Raw genomic sequence first — 27,368 nt, forward strand, 5'->3', positions numbered from 1 at the left:
TTATTTATTTATTTATTTATTTATGTATGGCCATACTTGTGCCATGGGCCCACGTGGAGGTTAGAGGACAACTTGTAAGAGTCAGTTCTTGCCTTCCACTCTGTGGGTCCTAGAAATCCAACTCAGTTGCTCAGGCCTGGTGACAAGCACCTTTACCCACTGAGCCATCTCACTGGGCCTGTGTATATTTATCCTTCAGATTCGAGACATTAGAAAGACTTCTGCACAAAGCTGTTCTTTTTCATTGCAGTGTAATTTAGTCAAAATCTGTTCTAGGGAAATGAGTTCTCTTGGGTGTCTCTGTCCTTTCCTTCTAGTCAGAATTCCAGGTGCTCCCCAGTTGGCCACTTGCTGCTTCCTCATGTGAATCTTTCACTCAGAGCCCCTCCACCCGCAGCTTTCTGTCTGGCTGTCATTTACTTTATTGGACTGTTCATCCCGTTTTCCCCACTCCTCTTTCTGACCCCATTCTTTGAATCTTGTTCTTTAAAGATCAGTATTTTAGTCATTTCCCTTTGCCATATTTCATGGGCATGTTTTCTCGAACATTGGGGAATGTGTAGGATTTTGTATCAGAAGCTCATAGGCTTGTGAGGTTGCACTTTGTGTAAAGTTCAGGGAGTAGGTGCTTCGTTCTGTACAGCTTCATCGACACTATAAACAAGGTAGTTTATAACATAGCTGTGTATCTGGCTCTTCAGAAAACATTTGTTCACTTATTAATTAACAGGAGATAATGGGGACAGGCTTTGCCTGTGCATCAGAGAGGAATCTTTGTACCCTTGGCCACATACGCTGGATCATTGCACAGAGCACCTGCAGCAGCTTCCATTTCAGCTTCTGGCTAGTCCTAAAGCCCAGGGTTCAAGTCCTGTGTCTTTATCTTAAAAACTTTACAATTTTGGGCACATTACTTAAGCCCCTTGTGCCTCTATTTCCTTAATGTAAATTGTGAGAATGCAGGATGAAGAGTTTGAGGACAGCGTGGACTACATAGCAGGAGCTGGCCTCAAAAAGCATTTTTTTTTTTTTGTCTTTTTGAGACAGGGTCTCCCCGTAGTCCCAGCTGACCTGAACGCACTATGTAGACCAGGCTGGCATTGAACTCAGAAAGATCCGCCTACCTCTGACTCCCAAGTGCTGGGACCAAAGGCGTGCGCCACCATGCCCAGCCTCAAAAAGCATTTTTATAATAATTTTAAAAATTATTTAAAAAATAAGTTTTAAGTTTTGGTGCTGTAGCTTTTCTAGATTAGTAGAGTTTCAAGAACTCCAGGCAAACTGTTGGTGGAACACATCTTCCTGGTACCTCATGAATCTGCTTGAGATGTGCTTTCTTTCATGGTCTGTTGTTTAGATGTCTCAAATTTCAATTTGGAGACAGTATCAGAAAGGATGTAGCTGGATGGTAGAATCTTGTCCCGAATATACAAAGCCCTGGGTTCGGTCCCCAAACTGTGGAATAAGTGAATGATTAAGTCCACGCAAACCAGCATTGCAGCTGTTCGTATTCCAACTTTCAAGCACCGTGCTTCCTTGTGTAATGTAGTGGTACAGCATGTGCTTAGCATGTGTATGGTCCTGGGTTCAATCCTCGAGTCCCCCCCAAACAGACAAAACAGAATTTAAAACTGCTCTGGAGCAGGGTATGGTGTCACAGACCTTTAATCCCAGTTTGGGAAGCAGAGGCAGGTAGATCTCTGTGTGATGGGGCCAGTTTGGTCTACACAGTGAGTTCCAGGCCAGCTGGGGCTGTAGGGAGCCCCTGTCTCAAAAAAACCAAACCAAACCAAGCAACCAAACAAACCAAAACCCCGAACACTGCTCTGGTTCCCTAAAGACACATTGTTCAGTGTACGCATGTAGGGCTTTTTCCCTTCTTCTTCAGTTGTTTTGAACCTAGGACATTCTAGGCAGTGCTGCTTCCCTCTCCCTTTTTTAGAGAGGGCCTCACTATGTAGCTCTGGCTGGCCCAGAACTCACTATGTAGACCAGGTTAACTTCTTGCCCTTGTCTCCCTAGTGCTGGGATTAAAGGTGTATACCACCACACCTGGCTTTTTTTTTTTTTTTGAAAAATTTAAAAAATCAAACTTGTGCTTTGGTCATCTTATATATGTCTATAATGCCTCCCTCTCATCTCCCTCCCTCCCCTGTTCACCTTGGCCTCTGTTCACCTCTTCCCTACTAATCTCTTTCCCACATTCATGCCCTTTTGTTTTGTGTCTCTCTGGGTTTGTGAGTCTCTGTGGCCTTGGACCTGTAACTATCCATTGGAGCCTGGTATGTTCACTTGTGGGTGAAGACAGTGGCTCCCCATCTCCCAGGGTTCATCAGTAGCTTATAGTTTATCAGTAAGAGGAAGGTCCCATGAGCCCCAAGAGGCGATCCATGACTGTTGAGGGAGGGCTTATCTTGTGCCAGCTCTGTGTGAGTAAGGGAATAATTTTATCTTTAACTTTAACTTGTGTTGGGAACTCTCTAGCAAAGGGCTCCCTGTTTTGGTTTTGTTTTGTTTTGTTTTGCTTTTAACTGGTATCCAATTAAGAAATACTCAGCCCTGACTAAAGGGTAGAGGAGAGATTTGATTATCAGAGTAAAGGTAGTGAAAGTCAGTCATTCTTTAGATTTGATGCCAAGATAATTGAGCAACTGGACACCAGGTTCCTGCAACTGACCTAATCAGCATGTGGACTTTTCCAGTGAGTGTGCACTTGAACTGAAAGCACAGTTTGGAAGGGGGTATGAGAGCTGGCTTCATCCCCGAGCACATCTCTGTGAAGGTTTCTTGGCTTGGGAAGGTGATGTTATTTGGCCACCATCTGAGGAAGACCTCAGTGTGGGGTTGTCCTGGATTTCTCATTTCACCACCTAAAGGTAAGGTGTTTTAGTGCTCTGGGCTCTCAGGGTGGAGAGAGCTGCTTCACACAGCAAGGGGAGAAGGAAGGGCTCTTGGGTGGCTGATAGAGGTGCTGAGTAAATATTTCAACTCTGACAGCCATGAAAATGACAAGACATTTTTGCCATTTTTTTTTAGCTAGCCTACAGAATAATGGGTTTCATTGTGACATTTTCATACTTTAAATATTATTGACTTGTTGACATCTTTTTTGTAGCTTGCCGTTCTGAAAACTTTGAAGTTTCAGTTTAATTATGAGTCAAGTGCATGTTTTAAATTGGTCTTAGAAGTGTGTTTTCATTTTAAAAGTTGAGCCCTAAGGGGCTGGAGAGAAGGCTCAGCGGTTAAGAACACTGACTATTCTTGCAGAGGACCCTGGTTCGAATTCCAGCACCCACATGGCAGCTAAGAACTTTCTATAACTCCAGTTCCAGGGGATCTGACAGCCTCTTCTGTCCTCCAAGGGCATTGCATGACACAGGTGCACTTACCTACATGCAGGCAATACAAGTATACACATAAAATAAAAATAATAAATAAAATATTTTAAAAAATTGAGCCCTAAGTGTGCAGGGTGTGTTAAAAGGGTAAAGTGTGAAAAGTGTGGGGTGGGTTCTGACTGACAGCATCTGCTCATGGGTGTGCTGGTGAACTGCAGCCTCTTAGTTTCTAAACATGGCTATTCAGATGTGTAAGTGCTAGAGAAACAGGCAAGGAAGTGGGCTAGTTTATGCAGTACTCTTATACAAAGGTGTTGAGTCATGAAAACACCTCATAAGAAGTGCCAATTTTACTTTAAAAATAGTTAAATTTGTCTTTAGATATTTTTCACATTTTTCAGACAATTTAACACATGTATACAATAATGCTATTTTTATGTTTTGTGTTTTTGAGTTAGTGTCTCAACTGTAGCCCAGGTTGGACTGGAACTCACTGTGTAGCCCAGACTGACCTCAAACTTGTGGCAGTTCTGCCATCAGTGCTGGGATTACAGGTATGAACTAAGTGTTAATTTAAAATAAAAAACAGAATCAGTACTAGGAAAATAAAACTAGGAATGTATTAGATGAAGAAATTAATTCTAGGATTTGAGTTTCAGATGTGATTCTAAGTTTCCTTGCTGCTGAAGTGAAAAACAGATGGTTTGATCTTTATTAAAGAAAAGCAAAAACAAACAAAAAACCCACCTGGTTTTCAGGCAGGCAGCAGTTATCTACCTGTAATTCCATTACTTTGGAAGTGGAGACAGAAGGAAGTTCAAGGTCATCCTTGGAGAGTTTGGGAATAGCTTGGGCTATAGGAGACCCTATTTCAAAGCAAAACCAAAAATCAAACAGCCTGGAGAGATGGCACAGTGGTTAAGAGCACCTGCTGTTCTTCTAGAGGAACCAAGGTCAGTTCCCAGCACCCTCACTGGGTGGCTTATAACCTTCTATAACTTCAACTCCAAGAGATCCCATTCCCTCTTTGGGCCTACTCGGGTACCCCCACACGTATGGCATATACTCAAATAGACCTACCCCCCCAAACACAACAAACCCAAAAAACAATACCTCCTTGGGTTTTCAGTGGCAAGACCGTACATATAGTTTCTAAATAAAGTTAACATGACTTTATATGGGGATGCTAAATGATATAATAGCCTCTGAAATTGCAGGAAAATAATAAACTTTACATGTCAGTTGCAGGAGACAGCCATTAAGAGTTTAGCAGTTTAAGAAAATAAATCTAAGAAATATTTAAGACATAGTAGGGGAAATATATCTATTTAGTTTTTTTTTTTTTTTTTTTGTGTGTGTGTGTGTGTTTTGTTGTTTGTTTTTTTTTTTTTTTTTTTTTTGAGACAGGGTCTCCCTGTAGCCCCAGCTGGCCTGGAACTCCCTATGTAGACCAGGCTGGCCTCAAACTCACAGGGATCCATCTGCCTCTGCCTCCCTGGTGCTGGGATTAAAGCCCTATGCCACCACGCTGAGCTATTTGGTTGTTTAAAAGCAGTTTCTCAACTTCAAAAACAGTTCTGAGATTCAACTTGTCTGCAATACAAACCTTGTTTAAATAGCAGCATGAATACTTTTTAAAATTGCTTCGTAGATTTAAAAAGCTGCTTGTGCATTGCTATCATTTAATCAAAATTCCTAAATGATTGAATTACTTTTCACATTTCAGTTGGTTGTTTTGATAGACTCTAGATACAATCTGCCTGAGTGCTTGGTAGGAAATTGTGTTTATGCAGTTCTCATTCCTTGGACAGGTCGGTAATTATTCTGTCATCTTAGTAAGTAGAAATGGTTTGACAGTTGATTGTGCTTTAGTTGACCTGTTGATTTGGTGTTTTTTTCTTTTGAGTCAGGGTCTAGGTAACCTGGTTTGGGCTTGAATTTTCTTTTTCTTTTTTTTAAACTGAGGGGTCTTTATTGCCCACTAGCTGCTGGAAATTTCCCAGTCACAAGCAAGGTCCTCTGAGTCTCTCTAACCCGCTCTAAGGACCTATGAGATGTTGCCATAGTCCAGCTCTTTCCTTTCCGGGGGGATCAAGGTGTTCCTGGGGCACATGATGTGGCAGAGGGCCCTCATGGGAACCGAGCAGCCTTCCTGTGGAAGACAGGAGAGGGCCCCTCTTAGCACACATTAGAGGGTCACCCCTGAAGAGGAGGGTGGAGTGGGAGGAGTTCCTAAGTGGGGCTGACACCAGTGTCCAAGAGCACAATGAGGAGGAGGATGATGAAAACGATCACACAGATGAGGACAATCATCTTCACGTTCTTCCACCAGAACTTCCGGGCAACCTTCTGCGATGTCGTCCTAAAGTGTTGAGACGTGGCTTCCAGGTCCTCTGACTTGTTGCGCAGATGATCCACGTTCTCCCCACGGGCCAGGATCTGCCACAGCCTCACTTCTTGCTTACTCCAACTTTCCTTGGGCTTGAATTTTCAATCCTCCTGTCTCCGCCCAGTACTGGGATTACGAGCACGCCATTATGGTCCCCCTCTTTTTTTTTTTTTTTTTTTTTTTTTTTTTTTTTTTTTTTTAAAAAAAAAAAAAAAAAAAAAAAAAAAAAGAGGACGATAAATCTTTCACTGTGATATATCAAAATAAATACCAGGCTGGTTGAACTCACCGAGATCCTCCTGCCTCTGCCTCCCAAGTGCTGGGACTACAGGCGTGCACCACCACGCCTGGTTTCCCTCTTTTTTTTTTTTTTAAAGAAGGGGTTCTTGCTATTTTGAACTCCTGGTCTCTAGTAGTCCCTTCCTTGGCCTCCAGAGCACCAGTTTTAGAGCAGCAATGTATTATATGCTGGTTAATTGCCTTTTGCTCCTCTCACATTTCCCCCAACTTGTCAAGAAAGTTTGACATCACTACCTGTTACCTAAATGAGACTTGTGAGTTCTTGATTTCAGTTTAGGTAGAAACTTAAACTTCCAGTTTAAGCTAAAGAAGTCAAACTTTTCTTAGAAGCTAACTCTATAAATTTTAGTCTCCTGCCTCCAAAAGGAGATGCTTTTATTATACTTTGGAAGTAAATTAAAAAAAAAAAAAGATTTATTGCACATGTGTCTGTGTGTGGGCATGTGCACATGTGGGCAGGTGCATGTGAGTGCAGGTGCCTGTGGGGGGGGTCCCTTGGAACTGGAGCTGCACTTGGGTCCTCTGGAAGAGCATTAAGAGTGCTTAAGCACTGAGCCATCTCTCTAGCTCTAGAGATAAACTTTTAATCAGGCAGGATAGTGTTCATGGGCTAATAATCCTTATATTTCCAAGTATTTTTTCTTTTGCAACAGGGTCTCTCTCTATAGCCCTGGCTGGCCTAGAACTCATTGTATAGACCAGGCTGGCCTTGATCTTCCTGATCAAGCCTGCCTTTGCTTCCCTGGTGCTGGGACTAGAGGGATGAGCTACCACTTCTGGCCTAAGAAAGATTTTTAAAAATTTATTTTTATTTTATATATCTGAATGTTCTGCCTGCATGTATGTAAGTGTACCACATGTGTGAAATGCCCCAATAAGACAAAAGAGGGGGTCAGATTGGTGTTATAGGTGGTTGTGGGCCACCGTTGTGTGCTGGGAATCTAACCCCAGGTCTTCTGCAAGAGCAGCAAATGCTCTTAACCTCTGAACCATCTCTTCTGCCCTTATTTCCAAGTATTTAAATTAAAAATATATATAATTAATTTTTTTGAGATTTTATACCTAATATTGTATTTGCATTATTTCCATTCATCCCAGTCCTCCTCAAGCTCCTACCATGCCCATGACTCTCACAGTTTCTTTTCCTCTTCTTTGATTATTATTGTTATATAATCATTTATAAATATACATACACACATACACACCCCCCCCCATACACACATATGTAATGCACCGAGTACATTTAGTGGTCCTCATGTGTTCTTCTTGTGTTTAGGGCTGCCCACTTGGGATTAGATAACCTCTCAGGGAGCTAGTCCCTGGAGAAAATTTATAGGATAAAGTATGTAAATTACTGTAACTTACCTGTTTTTACCAATTTGAGACTTATACCTCATAAAGTTCACAGAACTGTTGCTGACTGAACTCACTGTCATTCTTTAGAATGACAGCTGGGCGTGGTGGTGCACACCTTTAATTCCAGCATCCAGGAGGCAGATGCAGGTGGATCTCATCTGGGTCAGCCTGGTCTACATAGTGAAGAACCAGCGGGGGCTACAGGGAGACCTTGTCTCAAAAAGACCAAAAGAAAAAAAGAAAATAGTGAAAACAGCTGGGGTAGTATCTCAGTGGTGGAGTGCTTACATGACTTGTGGAAAGCCAAGGTTCAATCCACAGTAAAACAAAACAAAAACACTTAGATTAATTATGATGCCTAATATGAGTGTTGTGAAAAGAATTATTATGCTTATACTATATTGTTTAGGAAATGATGACAAGAAAAACCAGTAGGTCCATGTTCAGTACAGATGCTTTTTTTTCCTTTGAGATAGGGGCTCTCTCATATAGCCCAGGCTGGTTTCTAACTCTGTGCAGCTGAGAGTGATTTTGAACATTGGATCCTTCTGTCCCCACCTCTTTAGTGCTGAGATTACAGCATACCCCCAAGCCAGTTCATGTGGTGCTGGGGATCAAACTTAGGTCTTCATGCATGCTAGGAAAGCACTCTGTTAGTGAGCTATATCACCAGGTCCTAGATGTATTTTTCCCTTAAATATTTTCCGTATGTGATTGGTTGAATTTGCATATCTAGAACCCTGGGATATGGAAGGCCAACTGTACTACTTAATCTAACCACTGGATTTTTGGTGTAATTCCATAGTCAGTCAATACCATAATCTCTTGGGGAAGTTAAAAAAAAATGCAGGCTTCATACGTAGATATTCTGAGTCAGTAGGCCTGGAGTCCTGGAACCAGTGCTGTAAGAAAACTGTACATGAGGAGTTACCAGGTCCCCCCCACCCCCATAATTACCAGAAAGAAGAAATAGATAAGCCAGGCCCTAGTACCGGCTTGTCTCTTGCAGAGCGCCATCTTTTTCCTTTTGCTGTTCTGTGCTATTAATCATTCTGTCCCAGGAGAGGACATAAGCATTTTAAGGCTCTGAAAACAAATACTGAAGGATGTAATTATTAATTATTTTTGTTTTAATCAGCAGTACAGTAGAGATTGGTAGAGTAGCTGTGCAGCTGGTGGGGGGACCATGTATTGTGCATTAAACCAGTGCCAGTTTCTTGACCTTGGATGCTCATGGATGTCTAAGGCAGGCTGGATGTTCCTAAGAGACATTTAAGGCCATCTCATTGTGAGAGACAGCTTCCAAAGCCTCTGGCCATGGCAGTAACCGTGCAGTCAGGCTCTCTGTCTGGGAAGGCGGTATATGGCTTTGCAGCTCAGTTCCCTTTGGTGACTAGCTTCAGTGTGTACCTGTCTCTCATTTCAGTCTTTTCATAATCTAGTCACTAGCTGGCCAATCAGGGGCCTACTTTGGAACTATAGACCAGAGCAGACTTTGAGAGGTATGTAACTGCATTACAAACTTTGTTTTGGTTGGCTTACAAAATGGAGGACTAAATGAATAGTTTTAAAAAATTATTTATTTTATATGTATGAGTGTTTTGCCTGCATGTATGTAAGTGCACCATGTTCACACAATGGCAGAATAGGTCAGCAGAGGGTGTCGAATCCCCTGGAACTGGAGTTACTGACTGTTGTTAGTCATCATGTGGGTGCTGGGAATTGAATCTAGGTCCTCTGGATGAGCAGCCAGTGCTCTTACCTGCTGAGCCATCTCTCCAGCCCCCAAATGAATATTTTAATCATCATTTTGAGTTTAGCTACTTCTAAATAATCAAAGGAATAAATTCTTAATTATAATTAATGTTTTGATGTTAGAACTATAAAGATCACTAACCTAATTATATATGTAGAATCAATGTCCTGTATTGTATTCAGGACACCTGACAATGTTTTTTAGTAAGCATCATCATAGACTCTTCATAGCCTAATGAAAAAAATGTATAGTAAAGTTAAAGGAGTGTAGTTTATTACTTATTTATACAGTACAATGGTATATACTTTATCACGTCTTGTATTAATACATATAAATGATTGGTACAGTTTAATTTTGAATCCTCTCTATAATGATGGAAATCATTATTTTTACTTATTTTTTTGACTGTTTGAAATAGAATCTCACCATGTTGTCTGGGCTGACCTGGAACTTGCTAAGTACCCCAGGCTAGTCTCCATCTCACAGCAGTCCTCCTGCCTCTGTCTCCCAAGAGCTAGGGTTGCAGGAGTATACCACCATGTCTAGCAGAGCCTGTGAATTTATTTCATAGATTTAGTCACTATAGAACTTCAGAGGCAGTAGAAGACCTTAGATGAATATTAACTACATAAAGTTTGAAAAAGTAAAAATACAGGACTGGAGAGATGGCCCCATGGTTTAAGAGCATTGGCTGCTCTTGCAGAGGACTTGGGTTCAGTTCCCATCACCCATTGCATGACATGGGTGTACTTACATACATATAGGCAGTATACTCATACACATTAAATAAAAATAATACGTAAAATATTTTTTTAAAAGTAAACTTGATCACAAAAATATCTGCATTGTATTTCTATAAATAAATCATTTGTATGACACAAAACAGTTCTGTTCCAAGCTCACTGCCGTAAGGCTGGGGTTGGGTTAAGCCGTGTTCTGTACTTTTTACTGTGAAAATCTAGGTGTAAATTAGTTAATCTGATTTTTCAATTTTAGTTTATCTTTGTCTTTTCAGACCGAATCCCTCTGTGGAACTTCTAAACATCTTTTATTAGCGAAGACGTTTCCTACAGGATGAAATCAACTTAATTTGGACAGGTATTGCTGTGACTCTGGTTTTTCTGCTATGCTCTCCAACCTTGCGGTCTGAGGAGCGTGGGGCTATTGTGATGACAATATGACTTATAGTAAAGGAAGCTCTCTTACGGATGAAGCAAGTGGCAGTCCAGATTTCGGAGGAGGTTTTGCAGATTGGACTTTAAATTTAAAAACAATTCAATCTGATAAGTTTTTAAACTTCCTGTTAAGTATGGTTCCAGTCATCTACCAGAAAAACCAAGAAGACAGGCACAAAAAGGCAAATGGCATTTGGCAGGATGGATTGTCAAGTGCAGCACAGACCTTCAATAACAGAACTGAGCAACACCTGGACTATCACGATTTCTCAGAGCAGGCTTTCCACGGCAGCAGTGGGCACGCACCATCAAGCTGCAGCCCCAGGTACGATGACTATGCCAACTATAACTATTGTGATGGAAGAGAGACTTCAGAAACCACTGCCATGTTACAGGATGAAGATCTGTCCAGTGAGGAGGAGGATGTTATTGTGGAAACAAACCAAAAATTGCCAAAGGAGTCTAGTGGCATCATGGCATTGCAAATACTTGTGCCATTTTTGCTTGCTGGTTTTGGAACAGTTTCAGCTGGCATGGTTTTGGATATAGTACAGGTGAGTTTTCATCTTTAACTCTGTGTGTGTGTGTGTGTGTGTGTGTGTGTGTGTGTGTTTGTATACATGTGCATGTGGAGGCCAGATGTCAACCTAGGGTATCATTCTTAGCTGCTTTCCATCTTGTTTTATGACACAAGGTCTCTCACTTACCTGGCACTCACTGGCTTGGCTAGGCTGGCTGGCCAGAGAGCTCCGAGGATCTGCCTGTCTCTGCCTCCCCAGCTTTGGGATGATGAGGGTGCCACCATGGCTGGCTGTTATGTAGGTTCTGGGGATTGAACTCAAGTCCTCATGCTTGTGCAGCAAGCCCTTACTGATTGAGCCATCTCCCCAGCCCCTTCCTCCCTTCCTCGCTTCCTTTCTTTTGCTTTGTTTTTTCTCTCTCTTCCGCCTTCCCTCTCATATTGTCTTTCAGTGGGATCTCACTATGTAGCCCAGGCTGGCCTTGAACTTGGAGTCTTCTGCCTCAGCCTCTCAAGTGCTGGGATTCCAGGTGTGCCACCACACCTGGCTGGGCTTCATTGTCTCCCTCCCCCACACTATTGCATTCATAATTAAAATGTTTTACATAGGCTGCAATTCTCAAGCATTTATCTTTGCAGTGCTGGGAATAAAACTCAGGGTTTCACGTATGGTGGGGAGGACTGAGCTTTAACAGTGTTTTGTATTTAATTTATTCCTTTGTGAAGAGAATGACTCTGTAGAAAAATGTATTTTTTTCTGGGTGGGTTTTATCTATTTCAGAAGTCATAAAGAAATAATCAGTCTTTCTTTTTTTCATGCTGCACATTAAACTCAGTTATTCCAAATAAAGCAGCTGTTTACTACAAACCCCAGAATAAGGCAGGTAAAAGAAAAGCCAAATAAGTAGTACATTTAAATATTTTACCTTAAAATAAGAACTATTATGTGCCTACTAACACGAATTCAAACAATATAGTATTAAAACATGGAGATGATCTATTCCTCATCTCTAAACCTAAATTCCTCTTCATCTTTTTAAAGATAGCTTTTTATTTATATGTTTGTGTCTGTGCATGCCACATGTGTGTGGGTACGTTTGGAGACCAGAGGAGGGCACTGTATTCCCTGGAGCTGGAGTTATAAGAGCTACAAACTGCGTCGTGGGTGCTGGGAACCAATCGCCAGTCCTCAGAAAGAGCAGCAAGCGCTCTTAACACTGAGCCATCTCTCCAGTCCTTCTTCGTCTTCATCTTCTTCTATCACCTCCTCCACCTCTGCTTCTGCCTCCTCCTGTGTGCAGTGCTGGAGATTGGGTCCATGATCTTTCACATACTAGGCAGGGGCCTTACCACTGAGTTACACCCTCAGCTCATGTTCAGTGCTTAAAAAAATTTTTTTTTATTGGGCTGGAGAGATGACTCAGTGCTTAAGAGCACTGGCTGCTCATGCAGAAGACCCGGGTTCAAATCCTAGCACCCACATGACTGCTAACAGCTGTCCATACCTCCAGTTCCAAGGAATCTGACACCATCCTTTGACCTCTGGGAGCAACGCATGATGCAGTTGCACTTACATACATGCAGGTAGTACACATACTCATAAAATAAATAATAAATAAAAATATTTTAAAAACTAATGCACATAAAATAAAAAAGAGAAATGACCACACCTCTGAATGTTTTTTTACATTTATTTATTTTGTGTGTTTCTGCATTTGTGTGCCCCTATGCCACCGTGCATGTGTGGGTGTCAGAGGACATCTTGCCAGATTCAGTTCTCTCCTTCCACTATATTTATTGGTTCTGGGGATAGAAGTCTGGTCATCAGGCTTGGTGACAAGAACCTTTACCGACCTAGCCAGTGGTATTTATTTATTTAGAAACAGCGTCTCCCTTTAGACCCAGGTGGCCTGGAACTCCCTATGCAAACCAGGCTGGCCTCAATCTCCCAGAGATCCACCTGCCTTTGCCTCCCAAGTGCTGGGATTAAAGGCATGCACCACCACCCCCAGCTTTAGATTTATTTAGTTATTTCAATATGTTTATTTTTATTATTTTTATTTTATGTGTATGGGTGTATTGCCTGCATGCACATAAGTGCATCCATATTGTGCAATGCCCACAGAGGTCAGATGAGGGCATCGAATCCCCTGGAACTGGAGTTATGGACAGTTGTTACCTGCCATGTGGGTGCTGGGAATTGAACCCAAGTCCCCTGCAAGAGCAGTCGTTACTCTTAACCACTAAACCATCTCTCTAGCCCCTATTTATTTTTATTTTATATGAATGAGTATTTTGCCTACATGTATGTAAGTGCACTCATGTAGTCAATACTCATGGAAGTCAGAAGAGGGTATCAGATCCCTTGGAACTAGAATTATGGACAATTGTTAGCTGCCATGTGAGTGCTTGGAACAGAACCCATGTCTTCTGCAAGAGCAGCCAGTGCTCTTAACCATCGAGCCCCAGCCAGCAGTTTTTAAAATTAATTAATTAAATTTATTTTATGTATATGAGTGTTTTGCCTGCATGTATGTAAGTGTACCCAAGCATGCAGTACCTGTGGAGGCCAGAAGAGGGTGCTGAATCCCCTAGAACTGGAGCTGCAGGTGGTTTTTAGCAGCCATGTGGGTGCTTGGAACCTCACCTTGGTGATGAGCTATCTCTCTGGGTCCAGCCAGTGTTTGTTTTTTTTTTTTTTTTAATTAACGAGCATTCTTAGTTAACTTGAACCCTGAATGGATTTTCCTTATGAATTCCTTGAATTTGAGGAAGACCAATCTGATATCTAAAATCCGCTTTAGGCCTGAGTTCTACCTTTATTCAACCTCTAGAGAAACTTGGGGAACAAATGGACGTGTATTTTGTTTGTTTGCTTTTTTAATTTTTATTATTTTTTATTTTATGTGTTGTGAGTGTATTGCCTGCATGTGTTTAAGTGCACCTGTGTCATGCAGTGCCTACAGAGGTCAGAAGAGGGCATTGGATTCCCCTGTAACTGGAGTTACAGGTGGTTGTTAGCTGCCATGTGGGTGTTGGGGATCAAACCTGGGTCCTCTACAAGAGCAGCCAATGCTCTTAACCCCTGAGCCATCTCTCCAGCCCCTTGTTTGCTTGTTTATCTGATGGATTTAAGTTCTGTTTTTCTCACCTATCTTAGTGACAAGACTTGTGTTCTTTTTGGCATGAAGTTGATAGTCTCGTTCATGAAGTTTCTTAATGAGGCAATCCCATTTTTAGCATTTATTAAATATCACTTTGTATTATTCAGTATTTGTAGGGTCTTTTCATTTTAGAAAGCAATTTCCTATCTGCTAACTTCATTATGGTAGTTCTCTGTGGGCCATTTATCCTGGTGTCTAAAGACTAGCCAGGCAGATAGTATCTTCATTTCATAGGTGAAGATGAAAGATAATGTGACTCAGAAGCACAGCCAGCTGACAGATTCATTCCTAGAGGCACAAATTTAAAAAAATATATTTATTTTTATTTTATGTGTATGCGTGTATTGCCTGCATATAGGTAAGTGCACCCATGTCGTGCAGTGCCTGCAGATGTCAGAAGAGGCTGTCGGATCCCCTGGGACTAGAGTTACGGACAGTTGTTAGCTGCCATGTGGGTGCTGGGATTCAAACCCTGGTCTTCTGCAAGAACAGCCAGTGTTCTAAACTGCTGAGCCACCTCTCCAGCCCCTAGAGGCACAAATTTTATTTCCACCAAAGCATGGTGGCACATGCCTGTAATTCTAGCACCTGGTGGAAGCTGAGTCAGGAGCACTGTGAGTTTGCAATCAACCCAGGCTGTTCTGTAGCCAGTTCCAGATTAGCCTGAGCTACAAAGTGAAACCCTATCTCAGAAAAAATTATTTCCAGTTTGGTGGTGGTTTTAGAACATGGGACTGGTAATAACTTCTGAGGTGAACTCTACATTTCATATTTTAACCTTTTATTGTACCTCTTTGAATCTTTATTTTCTCATTTGAAAAATTAGATAATAACAGTAGGTAATTTTCTTGTGATATTGTAATTAGTGTTGAAACTGAGATTCATATCCAGATGATCTGGCTCCACAGTTTGTGTTCTTAACCATTAATCACATTAACTCTCACCACCATGAAATGATAAAGTAATTGGGTGTAGTGTGCAGGCCTGTCACCCAGCATTTGGGAGGCAGAGGCATGAGGTCCAGGAGTTTGAGGCTTGCCTAGGCTACATGGTGAGTTACTGGCCGGCTTGAGCTATCTCAACAACTCAGGGGCTGGTGGTGTAGCTCAATGGTTGAACACTTGCGCAGCATGTGCAAGGCTGTGGGTTTAATGTCGAGTACTGACACAGAGAAAAAAATGTGATACAGAACATTTTGGGAGCTACAGGGTTGTGTAGCAATGCTAGATGTCGAACGGGATATGGTGGCTGTCCTAGGTCACTCCCAATTCCAGCATCTAAAGTAACTCAGATTCGGAGCTCAGGAGGGTGAGGTGAAGCTAAATGCTCACTGATTAAATGACTGTGTTGTCCTTTTTTTTTGGCGGGGGGTAGCCCCAGCTGACTTGGAATTCACTATGTAAACCAGGCTGGCCTTGAACTCACAGAGAGCCGCCTGCCTCCTGAATGCTGGGATTAAAGGCGTGGGCCACCATGCCCATCAACTGTGTTGTCCTTTAAAACACAAAAGCAAAGCCAGGCAATGATGGTACCTTCCTTTATCTTGAGAGGCGCAGGCAAGCAGAGCTCTCTGAATTGGAGGCTAGCCTGGTCTACGTAGTAACACGCTGGCTCAACAACAGCAATAACAGAGAAACAAAGTTGGGGGAAAACCCTAAGGCTTGTTCTAAAGTGTCTTTAACAAGTGTTGGCATTTATTTATTTATTTATTCATTTTTATTTATTTTACAGCACTGGGAGGTGTTCAAAAATGTAACAGAAGTTTTCATTTTAGTTCCTGCACTTCTTGGTCTCAAAGGGAATTTGGAAATGACGTTGGCGTCCAGATTATCCACTGCAGTAAGTTTCTCTGTTCCTCACATTATGTGCATTACTTATTCCTCTCTACTTAGAAGATCTTGTGTCCGGTAAATGTTTTTCTCTATTTGGGGAGTGTCTGGACTTCAGAGTTATGCTAGATAGATTTGGCTGACACGATTCCCTGAAAGTTCTCTGAGAACACGGAGCTTCCTTTACCACCAGGAGAGATGCTATATTTGCCTCGTTAGAAGCCAGGCCATTCCAGCAGTCGTTAGCGGTGTGCAATGCACAGGTAAGTCGGATACTAGGTGTCTTCATGGTGCTATGTTTGGCCGAATAGTATTTAAACTTTTTGTGATTATAAAAGCAATACATGCTTGTTATAAAAATAAGAGGAAAGGTATAAGGAAGAAAATCTAAAACTACCCCTATTTCTCCACATAGCTATAACAATGGATGATATTTTGATATGGATGCTTCTATTGGTTGAAAATGTAGTTCAGTCGTAAAACACTTACCTGGTATGTACACGGTTTGGGTCCGAGCTCCGCTAACACACACACACACACACACACATACAAACACACAAGAAATATTCTTTTATACTTGAATTCCTATACTTAGGTATAGTTAGGTATGTCATAACGTACTCTTAAAGACACAACTGGAATCATATATTTTCATTTACAACCTGTGACACATTAAAAAATATATAATGATCATCTTCCATGTCAATGGATCCATATTACTGGTTTTGTATTTGGATATATACTTTTATATTGTAGAATTTTATAGCTTGATTTATATCTATTACTGTGTATATAAATACTTTTAAATGTTTTATCATTATAAAAGATATTATGAATATTCTTTTTTATTTTTTGAGACAGGGCCTCACTATGTAGTTCTGACTGACCTGGAACTTTCTATATAGACCAGACTGGCCAGACCAGGCTAGACCAGGCAGAACAGAGATCTGCCTGCTTTTGCTTCCTGAATGCTGGGATTAAAGGCATTTGCCACCAGGTCCAGCTATGAATATTCTTTTTTAAAAATTTTTATTTATTTATTTATTTTATTTTATGTGTATGTGTGTATTGCCTGCATGTAGGTAAGTGCACCTGTGTTGTGCAGTGCCCGTGGAGGTCAGAAGAGGCTGTTGGATCCCCTGGGACTGGAGTTATGGACAGCTGTTAGCTGCCATGTGGGTGCTGGGATTTGAACCCAGGTCTTCTGCAAGAACAGCCAGTGTTCTTAACTGCTGAGCCATCTCTCCAGCCCCTGAATATTCTTATAAATGCATTTTTTGCTTTTTCATTTCTTTAAGGCATTCTAGGATTCTGGAAAAAAAAATCTATACTTTAAAATCTTTAGCTACCTGTAGCTAAATTGTCATTCAAAGAGTTAAAAAGTTTAATAGCTCTGAAAATGCTGCCACTATTAGGGTTTTGAGTTACTTTTAGAGGCTTAAAATCATTCTTTTACTGTAGCATTCTTGTGGGATTCACCATTGTGAAATTAAGTTATGCTCAAAACACAGCAGTGCTGGTGAGGGCCGCTGTAGTCAGCAGTCTGCTCACTGAGTGTTAGTCACAAGGAAGTCAGACAGTGTGACTCATGTCGAAAATTTTGTTTTTGTCTTGAATAAAGCTAGAGCAAATCCATCTGTGAATTGGGAAATTTATTTGTGTAAGATAACCAAGCAGTGGGAGTTGAGCAGCTGTCCTGTTATGGCAGTCACTCTCTTTTAAGGTGTATTTTATTGTTATTTTATTTTTGTTTTATGTGTATGAGTGCGTTGCCTGCGTGTATGTAAGTACACCTGTGTTGTGCAATGCCTGAAGAGGCAGAGGAAGGTGTTGGATTCCACTGGAACTAGAATTACAGACAGTTGTTAGCTGTCATGAACTCAGGTCCCTCCAGCCCCCAACACCACACACTTTCCCACTTCCTATGCAGCTATGAGTTCCTTAAGGTTTACTAAGCAAAGCAGATACTTAGAAAGGAAATGCATCATTTAATGTTTCATTAACATTTTAAATTTTTTTCTCAATTAATTGGAAGCGTTTCATGTACCCTTTGAAACTTTCTAAGCCTCTTCCTTATAAATAAAAGGTCAGCTAGCCATACTATATACAGGACAATAGTGAAATGTCTGGTTTTAGCGAGCTTTTACCATTTGTGTTCTGCAGAGGAACTAAAGCTTAGAATGGTTAAGTAACTTTCCAGAGGTCATACAGATTGTGTGTAATGAAATACGTCATATTCTAGAACATGTCTTTTACCTTTACAAGAAAGCTGTGTCTCAGTTTATAAATCCAGTGAATAATCAGCAACACAAACCTAACAGCCTGCTCATATACCTCGCCAGAATTAATGTCCTGGTCTTAGCACCAGTACGCAATACTTTAGGTACTTAATATTTAAAAAATCTTTTAGTGTTCATTGTTAAAATGATTGACAAATATCGTCATGTTGCTTTTTCCTGTAGCTTAGTGGGGTGTTCAAGATGATGTCTAAGGATATCAGCCAGCCTCTCTCATAGAGTACAATAGCCTGTAATCCAGCTTGTAATCATGGAAGTTGTTGAATAATAAAGTAACTGGGAGATAGTAGCAGCCTCCTGGGCTAGTCAGGAAAGAGCAAAACAAACCTGGACTTAAAAAAATACACAAAGGGAAAGTGATAAAAAGATAGAGGGGGCTGATGTGGTGGAATATGCCATTAATCCCAGTACTCCGGGAGCGAGAGGCAGGCAGATCTCTGAGACTGAATACAGCCTGGTCTTCATAGGGAGTTCCAGGCAAGCTGGGGCTACACAGAGACCCTGTCTCAAAAAAGACAAAAGGAAGGGAGGGAGGGAGGGAGGGAGGGAAAGAAAGAAAGAAAGAAAGAGGGAGGGAGGAAGGAAGGAAGGAAGGAAGGAAGGAAGGAAGGAAGGAAGGAAGGAAGGACAGAAGGAAAAGATATAAGGGTAACATACTGGCCAGATCCAGCACACTTTGTCCCATAATACAATGATGGCCTATGGGATGAACAATCCACTAGAGTGTAAGTGAATGACATGCTGGCATAGAACTGATGTCAGTGATTTCAGATATCAGCAGTAGGGAAGTGAATACAATATAGCATGTGGTGAAGGATGATTCACAGGACTGTTTTAGATTGCATCTGTAGAGAAGACTTCTGAGGAGGTGATTTGTAACCTGGAGCATGAGTCAACCATATCAGACTCTGAGAAGACCATTCTGGAATACTCCTATCTAATCAATGCAATACTGTCAATCTTTTATAAGCATTCTAGACAGGTCTTCTTTAACAGTTGGGCTTGGAGCAGGAGTACGAATGGAGACTCATATAGCATATACTTATTTGCATAATTTAAGTTTATACAAACTTTCAATCTTAAAAAACAACTCCTAAGATCTGGTAGTCCAACATCAAATTTAGAGTTTTTGATTTTTCTTGGGTTCTGTTTTGGAACATCATATAGTGGAGAGGTTCAGACACTGGTCTGAGGTTTGCCGCTCCCATTCTGGTCTTTGGCTTTCCATTCTGTACTTTGAGAGACTATGGCATTCAGAGGCTAAGGCATGAGGATTGTCATGAGATTGAGGTCTGTCAGGGCTACATAGCAGGACCTCATCACAAAACAATACAAAACACAACCAAGATAGAGCCAGCACGGTGGTGGGCCTCTGTAATCCTGGCACTTGGGAGGCTGTAGCAGGTTGATCATGAGTTTGAAGTCAGCTTAGGCTACAGGGCAGGTTCCAGTCCAATCTGGCTATGTCAAGAAGCCAAGTTTCAGAAACCCAATCAAGCATACACCATCATCACCCAACCACAGTACCATAACCAAGATGAAAGAGAAGCTGTACATTTAACAGGATTGATTGAACAAAAGATCTGTAATATATTCAGCAGTAGCAATACTGGTGTCTATAGCACAGTCATTTCAGAGAAAGCAGTTCTTTTTCTGGAACCTTCTGAAATAACTAATCATGTACTTTGACAAGGATGAGTATTTTTTTCATGGTATATGCCAATTAAATTCTATAATTCTACTCTTGAAAAGAAGCTGAAATTGGCCTGAAGCTGACATGAAGAGAGAAATTCATTACGCGCACACACATACACACACACACACACACACACACTCTTCCACTTACATTGCATTGTTATACTTTCAAACTCAAGGTTTAAGAATAAAGTTTTCTCAAGTAATAATGTGAAACAATAAATGTATTTAAAAATCTTTTTAAAAATATTTATTTATTATTATCTTATGTGTATGTGTGTATTGCCTGTATGTAGGTAAGTGCACCCGTGTCATGCAGTGCCCACGGAGGACAGAAGAGGCTGTTGGATCCCCTGGAACTGGAACTATGGACAGTTGTTAGCTGCCATGTAGGTGCTGGGATTCGAACCTGGGTCTTCTGCAAGAACAACCAGTGTTCTTAATCACTGAGCCATCTCTCTAGCCCCCTTGGCTTAGCAGTTAAGAGCACTGTCTGCTCTTGCAGAGAACCTGGGTTCTATTCCCAGCACCCACATGGTAGTGGCTAACAACTGTCCATAATTCCAGTTCCAGGAAAATCTGACCTCTGACCTCTGCAGGAATTGCAGGACATGGGTGCATTTACATACCTACAGGCAATACACTTATAAAATAAAAATAATAAATAAAATTTAAAAATAGCTGAAAAGATAGCTCAATGGGTAAAATGCTTGCCTTTTAAGCATGGGGATCTGAGTACGATCCCCAGAACCTGTTTTTGTTTTGTTTTTTTCTAAAAGATGCCAGAGGTGGTGGTGCAGGTTTGTAATCTCAGCACTGGGGAGGCAGGGATAGGAGGATTCCTGAGTCTTGCTGGTCAGTCAGCCCAACCTATTTGATCAGTTCCTGGCCAGTGAGAGACCTGTCTTCAAAACAAAGTGGATGATTCATGAGAAATGACACCCAAGGTTGTCTCCTTATCTCCACATGTACATGTACACATGTGTGTGAGCACCTGCACACTTACATGCACCTGCACACACGAAAATAGGCATATGCACAGATTAGTTCTTCTAAAAGATTCTAGTAATGGGGCTGGAGAGATGGCTCAGCAGTTAAGAGCATTAGCTGCTCTTGTAGAGGACCCAGGTTCGATTCCCAGCACCCACATTGTGGCCAACAACTGTCTATAATTCCAGTTCCAGGGAATCTGATGCCCTCTTCTGACCTCTTTGGTCATTGCACAACCTGGGGGCACTTACATATATGCAGGCAATACACTCATACACAAAAAATAAAAATAACAAATATTTTAAAAATCTAGTAATGAAATTGTGATAAAATGTTTAACATTTAAGTTTTGTGTTTACTCTTTTTTTTTTTCTTTTTGGTATTTTTTTTTTTGAGACAGGGTCTCCCTGTAGCCCCAGCTGGCCTGTAACGTGCTATTTAGACCCGGCTACCCTTGAACTCATAGTGACCCCCCTGCCTCTGCCTCCCAAGTGCTGAGATTAAAGGCATGTACCACCACACCCAGCCTGTGTTTATTCTTTATTGCATTAACTCACTATTTAATTGTAATATTTTTTTATTTTATTTTATTTTGGTCTTTTTGAGACAGGGTTTCCCTGTAGCCCCAGCTATCCTGGAACTCACTATGTAGACCAGGCTGTCCTTGAACTCACAGAGATCTGCCTGCCTCTGTCTCCTGAGTGCTGGGATTAAAAGTGTGTGCCACTGCGCCCGGCTTTAATTGTGATATTTAATGACATACTGAATTTTGATGTTAATACTTGATCATTCAGCATCCAGATGGAATGTGTGTTAAGCATATCTCCAGTCTTTGCCTTTAAGAAGAAAAGACAAAAAACTTACATGGCTTTACTAAGATTTTGTGAACTCGTGAATTACCCCCATGTGTTGTAGCTGCCATCTTTTCCCCATTTCTATCTTCTCACAAAAACAGAAGATTACCGGGAACTTAGCCCAGGAGGCTTTTTGGCAGGAAAACAGAAGTGGCAACATTTGAGGAAGAGGAGAGGTGCTGGAATGGAAGGAGGGGTGGCTTCAGTGTCACTTGTTGTAGAGTGGACTTTGTTCTGATAAATACAGTTAAGCATACAGGCATTTACGCAACTTGATAAGTTTGCTAGGAAAAGTGGAGCTTTGGCTCGATGACTGCAAAGAAAATACTTGTGAAAGCATTCGTTGTTCTTGAGCATGATCCAGCATGCTTTGATTCAAATAATAGAATCGATTTTAATAGGCTGTGCTATGGGGATTCCAGCTAAAAGAAGTCTACTGTAAACGGAATTTTCTATTTTTAATATATATTATCATTATGTCTAACAGAAGTGAATTTAATCTTAATCTTTGGGGTGGGGGTGGAGGTAGGAGCTCACTATATAGCCATGGCTAGCCTGGAACATAGTGTAGACCAGACTGGCCTGGAACTTGTTGCTATCTTCCTACCTCTGCCTCCTAGTTGCAGGGATTGCAGGTGTGAGCTACCAATCCGAACTTAATCTTTTATTAAACTTTATTTATTCATGTTATTTTATGTGTATGAATGTGTTGCCTGCTTGTAAGCGCACCCGTGTTGTGCAATGCTCTCAGAGACCAGAAGAGGGCATCAGATTCCCCTGAAACTAGAATTAAGGATGGTTGTTAAGCCACGATTTGGGTGCTGGGATTCGAACCCCGGTCTTCTGCAAGAGCAGCTGGTGCTCTTAACTGCTGAGCCATGTCTCCAGTCCCAACTTAATCCTTTTAAAACTTTGCTGTCTATATTTTGTGCTAGGTACTTTCCTCGTGTGTCTGGATATATGAATGTTTCTGCTCATACTTAAAGAGGAGAGCTCCAAAATAGATTAGAAGTTCAGCACAGGAAGGAGCCTGTCACCGAGGTCCCTACTTCAGGGGGATTTACTAAGGTCTCTTTTGGGGAGGGCTGATGTGGCTGTCCTCTCTAGATTAAGAATTGGGTCACCTATAAGATACCTCAGCCATAAATGGAAGGAAATAAGAAAGTGAGGCTCTGAGACTGTCTGAGATAGGAATGTCCCAGACAATTGCAAAGGGCTGGAGGCTGGACTGATGTCAGCATGCTAGATGAGTGTTTCTTCTTTAGAGTTTTAGGTTTTTTAAATTATGTATATGTGTAAATTTCTGTGTGAGGGTGTGCTACATGTATGTAAGTGCCCACAGAGGCCAGAAGAGGTCATCAGATTCCCTGGAGCTGGAATTAAAGGGTTGTGAGTGGCATGGTTGTGATCAGCCTCAAGTGTATGCTGGGAACTGAACTGTGGTCTGCTAGTCTTTTTAAGCGCTGAGGAATCTCTCCAGCCCAAGATAAGTGTTTCTTAAAGTGTGGTTTCTGATGTCAGCATCTGCAGCTTGTTAGAAATGCAGATTTTTGGATGTGTTACGTAGCTACTGAATCAAGTAAATACATTTTTGGGGGTATAGTAATTTGTTTTAAATTATCTCTCCAGGTAATTCTGATGAGCATTCAGGTTTGAGAAACCTTGTAAACAGCATTGGAGGCCCCTTGAGCTGGGACCAGGTTGAGAGAGGGGAAATCTTAGAGATGGGGCCAGCTATAAAAAGGACCTTGTGGCCTGTTGTAAGGACTTGAGCTGTTCTGTGAGTTGGGGGCCACTGGAAGATTTTAAGCAGAGGAATGATGTGAGCTAATAGAATTCTTTAACAGATTATTTTGATGGTTGTGTTAAAACATGTAGACAGGTGGCTAAAGGCTGAAGCAAGAGACCAGCTGGGGATCTGTTGTTGTAATATAGGCTAAAGATGATTTGCACCAGGGAGGCAGCAGTGGATGTGGTGAAGTAGCTGGTATCTAGGGCTGATTTCCAGAGAGCTGACAGACACCGAAGAACAGCTACGTCAGATTCTCTCTGAGCCTGGAAAGGGTAAAACTAAACATGTCAGTAGATGGAAATGTAGTGACATGCAGCATTAAGTTATGATTGCGGGGCATTCTGTTTATGGCACTGTAATCACCTCTTCTAAAGTTTACATATATTATGCACATATGGGTCGAGGGAATTCCATAGTCCCTGGCTCTTATGTGGCAGCAAGCCTACAGTTCTACCAGATCCAGGTGTCAGAAGGCAGAATTCAGAGTTGGTAGAGTAGCTGGAAATTTAGGGAAGAAATTCCGGAAGTTCAGAAAATGTGAGATCCAAAGTCTAAGTATAAAATCTGTTCAAGACCTTGACTATCCACTAAAGTATAATACATATGTGTGGAACTTCCCTCAATATGAACTTGGAAAAAAAAACCAAGAAATTATATACCTGGAAGACAAATGCTCTGCCTAGGATTTGTGTGTGCTGTTTTCTGACTGAGTGCCTTAGGGCCCTGTGCATAGCTACAGTGGGAGAAAGCGGAAGTCTTACTGACTTGAATTATTAGATTACAGAGATGGGAGCTAACTTAACAGGTGGGAAAATCATGGGCAAAATCTCAGCAGCAAGAGCAGCTCAGTGAGAGTAAAGCCCCAAATCTGAGTTTAAATTCTGCACAAGCCTTTGGTGTGGGTGCAGAAGAAATCCCCAAAGGACTAGGCTAAAGAGCAGTATTTGGCAGCCAAAAGAACCGAGGAGAAAGATGAGCCACTCTCTACCCTGGGAGAGAAGAGTCTGTAGTTTGAATATAGGCAGGTTAACACAGGAAAGCTCAGCAATCCTCAGAATCTTTACAGTGTTCATAGACACAAGACATATTATCAATACCACCCAGTGTTTAACCAAAACCCATCACCTGTGGGGGGGAAAACCAACAAAAACGTGCTCAATATTCAAGAAAAGTGTGATTCATATTCTGTCAATGAAAGTGGCTCCAAGTGGGCCTAGATGTTTCAAAACAACTGGCACAAACACTTTCAAAAAACTAAAGGAAAACATTCAAAGAATTAAATTTGTCTTAATGAATGAATGAATGGACATTTCTGCAAAAATATTGACCCATTTTTCTAATACCTTAAGAGAGATTTGATTTACATGAATATGAGTTTCACAGAAGTCTTTACCAGGTCTTGCCCCTCTTCACCTTGTCACTTTCCAACTTCTTGGTTTGCCTAGTTACACACTGTCAGGTTAGCTCATCTGCCAAATGCCTCTGGACAGAGCACCTTTAACCCTCCCTCTGAAGGAGACTTAGATGGCTCATATTCCACAAATCACTGCACAGTAGGGTGGGTCAGCCCCAATCCTGGCATAGTTTTTACAAGATGACTGCAGTACAGCCTTCTGTGTGCTGCCATAGTCCCGCCTATACCTCAGCACATGCCTGCACCACACCTGCTTCTCCTGAAATTATATTTGGATCCACATTGTTTTTCCTTTAAAACATCTTTGCTTTATGAAAAAAGTTTTTATTGATGAATATACTCTGCTCTTTATTTTTATGTCAATTCATGGATTGTTTTAGAATGAAAAGGTTTGCACATTCAGAAACTTGTACATCCAGAGACTTTGAGATCTGGAAGGGACATAGAGAATGTGATCCTCTCTTTTTATAATACAGGTTAAATAACGTAAGTACTGTCTGTCAGGGTTTGGTCTGGAAAACAGAGTGATGATATGATTTATAGTTATAAGGAATTCAATAGAGGAATTTAGGCTTGTGCAAGTGTGAAGCTGGAAAAGTGAGCTTTTGTGGTTGGAGAATCAGAGACACAGCCTGAAGTGCTGGGGCATGTGTGCTTGGCAGTGCGCATGTCTGGAAGCCCACCACGTCTGCCGCCTTCCAAAAATAAAAAGTCTCCTCTTCACCTGTGCCTCCCAAATTTTAGATTGTTCCTGTCACTGGAAGACTGTAACCTGAAGCTCTGTATGGACAGGGATTTTGAGGAACATAGCTTCAGGCTTGTAAGAAGCTGGTGGTGATGGTGCCAAAGTGAATCTGGCACCAATTTCCTAAGTTTGCACTCCCTCCCACCGTTCTTCATATCTTTTTAGACCCTAATACATGTGTGCCTCTATCACTCATTAACAATTCTGGAGGGTTGATGTCTTAGGCTTTTCATGGAGTCATCTTAGATTGCTTCCTATAGCTATAGACCTCTTTTTATTGAGTTAGGAAAAAATGCAGCACTAATTTCTTATGCCTGGGCTCTAAGTCTGGGGTAGATTCACTCCTTTAAACATTGTACCTTATTGAGTAGAGCTCACTTGAGTATAGCCCCAGGTTGTTGGAACTACAAACAATAATTATTGCCAGGTTTAGTCTATAAAGGCTGCATGGATAATTATTCTGAAGCACCAAGAAATCTCAATATTTACATTATCTGGATACTTTGAGGCTAAAGTCCAGAGTGAGATTGCAAATAGAATTTGTTTTCCAACTTGATAGAGGGAATGTTGATATGGCACTTAGCCTGCTCACCTGCAGCTACTGAGGTAAACTTGTCTGTCCATGGCTAAAACTACCCATGAATAACAACCTTCTGTGTCTTTCTTTTGTGGTGCTGGATATTCAGTCGAGGGCCTTGTGTGTGCCTATCTCTTCCTTTACTCATTCATGCATAAGCCTTAAAATTATTTTTTTAAATTATGAGTTTGTGTGTATGTTTGTGTGTGGGTAAGTGCACATGTACGCAGGTGCCCTTGGAGGCCAGAAGAAGGCGCTGGATCCTCTACAGCTGGAGTTATAGATGGTTGGTTGTGAGTCATCCAGTGTGGGAACTGGGAACAGAACCCCAGTCCTCTGAAAGATCAGTAAGCACTCTCAACAGCTGAGCCATCTCTCTAACCTCCTCATGTGCATATTTTTAAAAAGTTTTAAATATTTATTTGTGTGTGTGTGTATGTGTGTGTGTGTGTGTGTGTATGTGTGCAAGCGTGCATGCACACATGGGCACACAAGATCAAAATATACAGGAGTTGTGTTCTCCTTTCACCATTCAAGTTCCATAAATAGACCTAGGTTTCCAGGCCTGCAAGCTGAGCTGCCTATTGGCACCAGATCTTTTTTAAAAATTTAAAAAATTTTATTTTATTTTCACCAGGCATGGTGGTGCACACCTTTAATCTCAGCACTTGGAAGGCAGAGGCAGGCAGATCTCTGTGAGTTTGAGGACAGCCTGGTCTACATAGTGAGTTCCAGGTCAGCTGGGGCTACAGGGAGACCCTGTCTCAAAAAAATTAAAAGACCAATAAAATTTATTTTATCTTTATTTTATGTGTTATGCCTGCACGTATGTAAGTGCACCCATGTTGCATAGTGCCCACAGAGGCCAGAAGAGGGTGTCGGATCCCCTGAGACTAAAGTTATAGACAATGATTAGCTGCCATGTGGGTGCTGGGATTTGAACCTGGGTCTTCTGAAAGAGCACCCAGTGCTCCTAACTGCTGAGCCATCATCTCTCCAGCCCCTCCAGATGTTTTATTAACATTTGAAAATCTTCCATGACTAGATGATGAGTAATTGAAATCCAACTCAATGTAATATATTTATGTGTCTGTATTACTAATGATTATTCATTGCTTTCCAAATTACTGGATTGGAAAAACTTGAAAGATTTGGACCTATATGTGTGTATATATAT

At 41.3% G+C, this 27,368-nt stretch overlaps 1 protein-coding gene across 9 annotated transcripts in view; it reads left to right on the forward strand.

Moving 5' to 3' along the window:
- Slc41a2 (solute carrier family 41 member 2) overlaps positions 1-27,368 on the forward strand; it is a 133,297-nt gene that overhangs the window by 13,251 nt on the left and 92,678 nt on the right. For 5 of the 9 annotated variants that reach the window (XM_008843141.3, XM_008843139.3, XM_029568337.1 and 2 more), the window contains exons 2-3: positions 10,155-10,868; positions 15,730-15,837. In XM_008843141.3, coding sequence (XP_008841363.1) covers positions 10,317-10,868; positions 15,730-15,837 — 660 coding nt within the window. In that variant the 5' untranslated portion in view covers positions 10,155-10,316. Of the gene's footprint in view, positions 1-2,702; positions 2,877-3,796; positions 3,893-8,818; positions 8,886-10,154; positions 10,869-15,729; positions 15,838-27,368 lie in introns of those variants that run through there. The other 4 variants (XM_029568331.1, XM_029568332.1, XM_029568333.1 and 1 more) reach the window with 3 other exon arrangements.

The sequence above is a fragment of the Nannospalax galili genome, unplaced genomic scaffold (assembly GCF_000622305.1).
Source record: "Nannospalax galili isolate Female #2095 unplaced genomic scaffold, S.galili_v1.0 scaffold39, whole genome shotgun sequence".
NCBI classification, from domain to species: Eukaryota; Metazoa; Chordata; class Mammalia; order Rodentia; family Spalacidae; genus Nannospalax; species Nannospalax galili.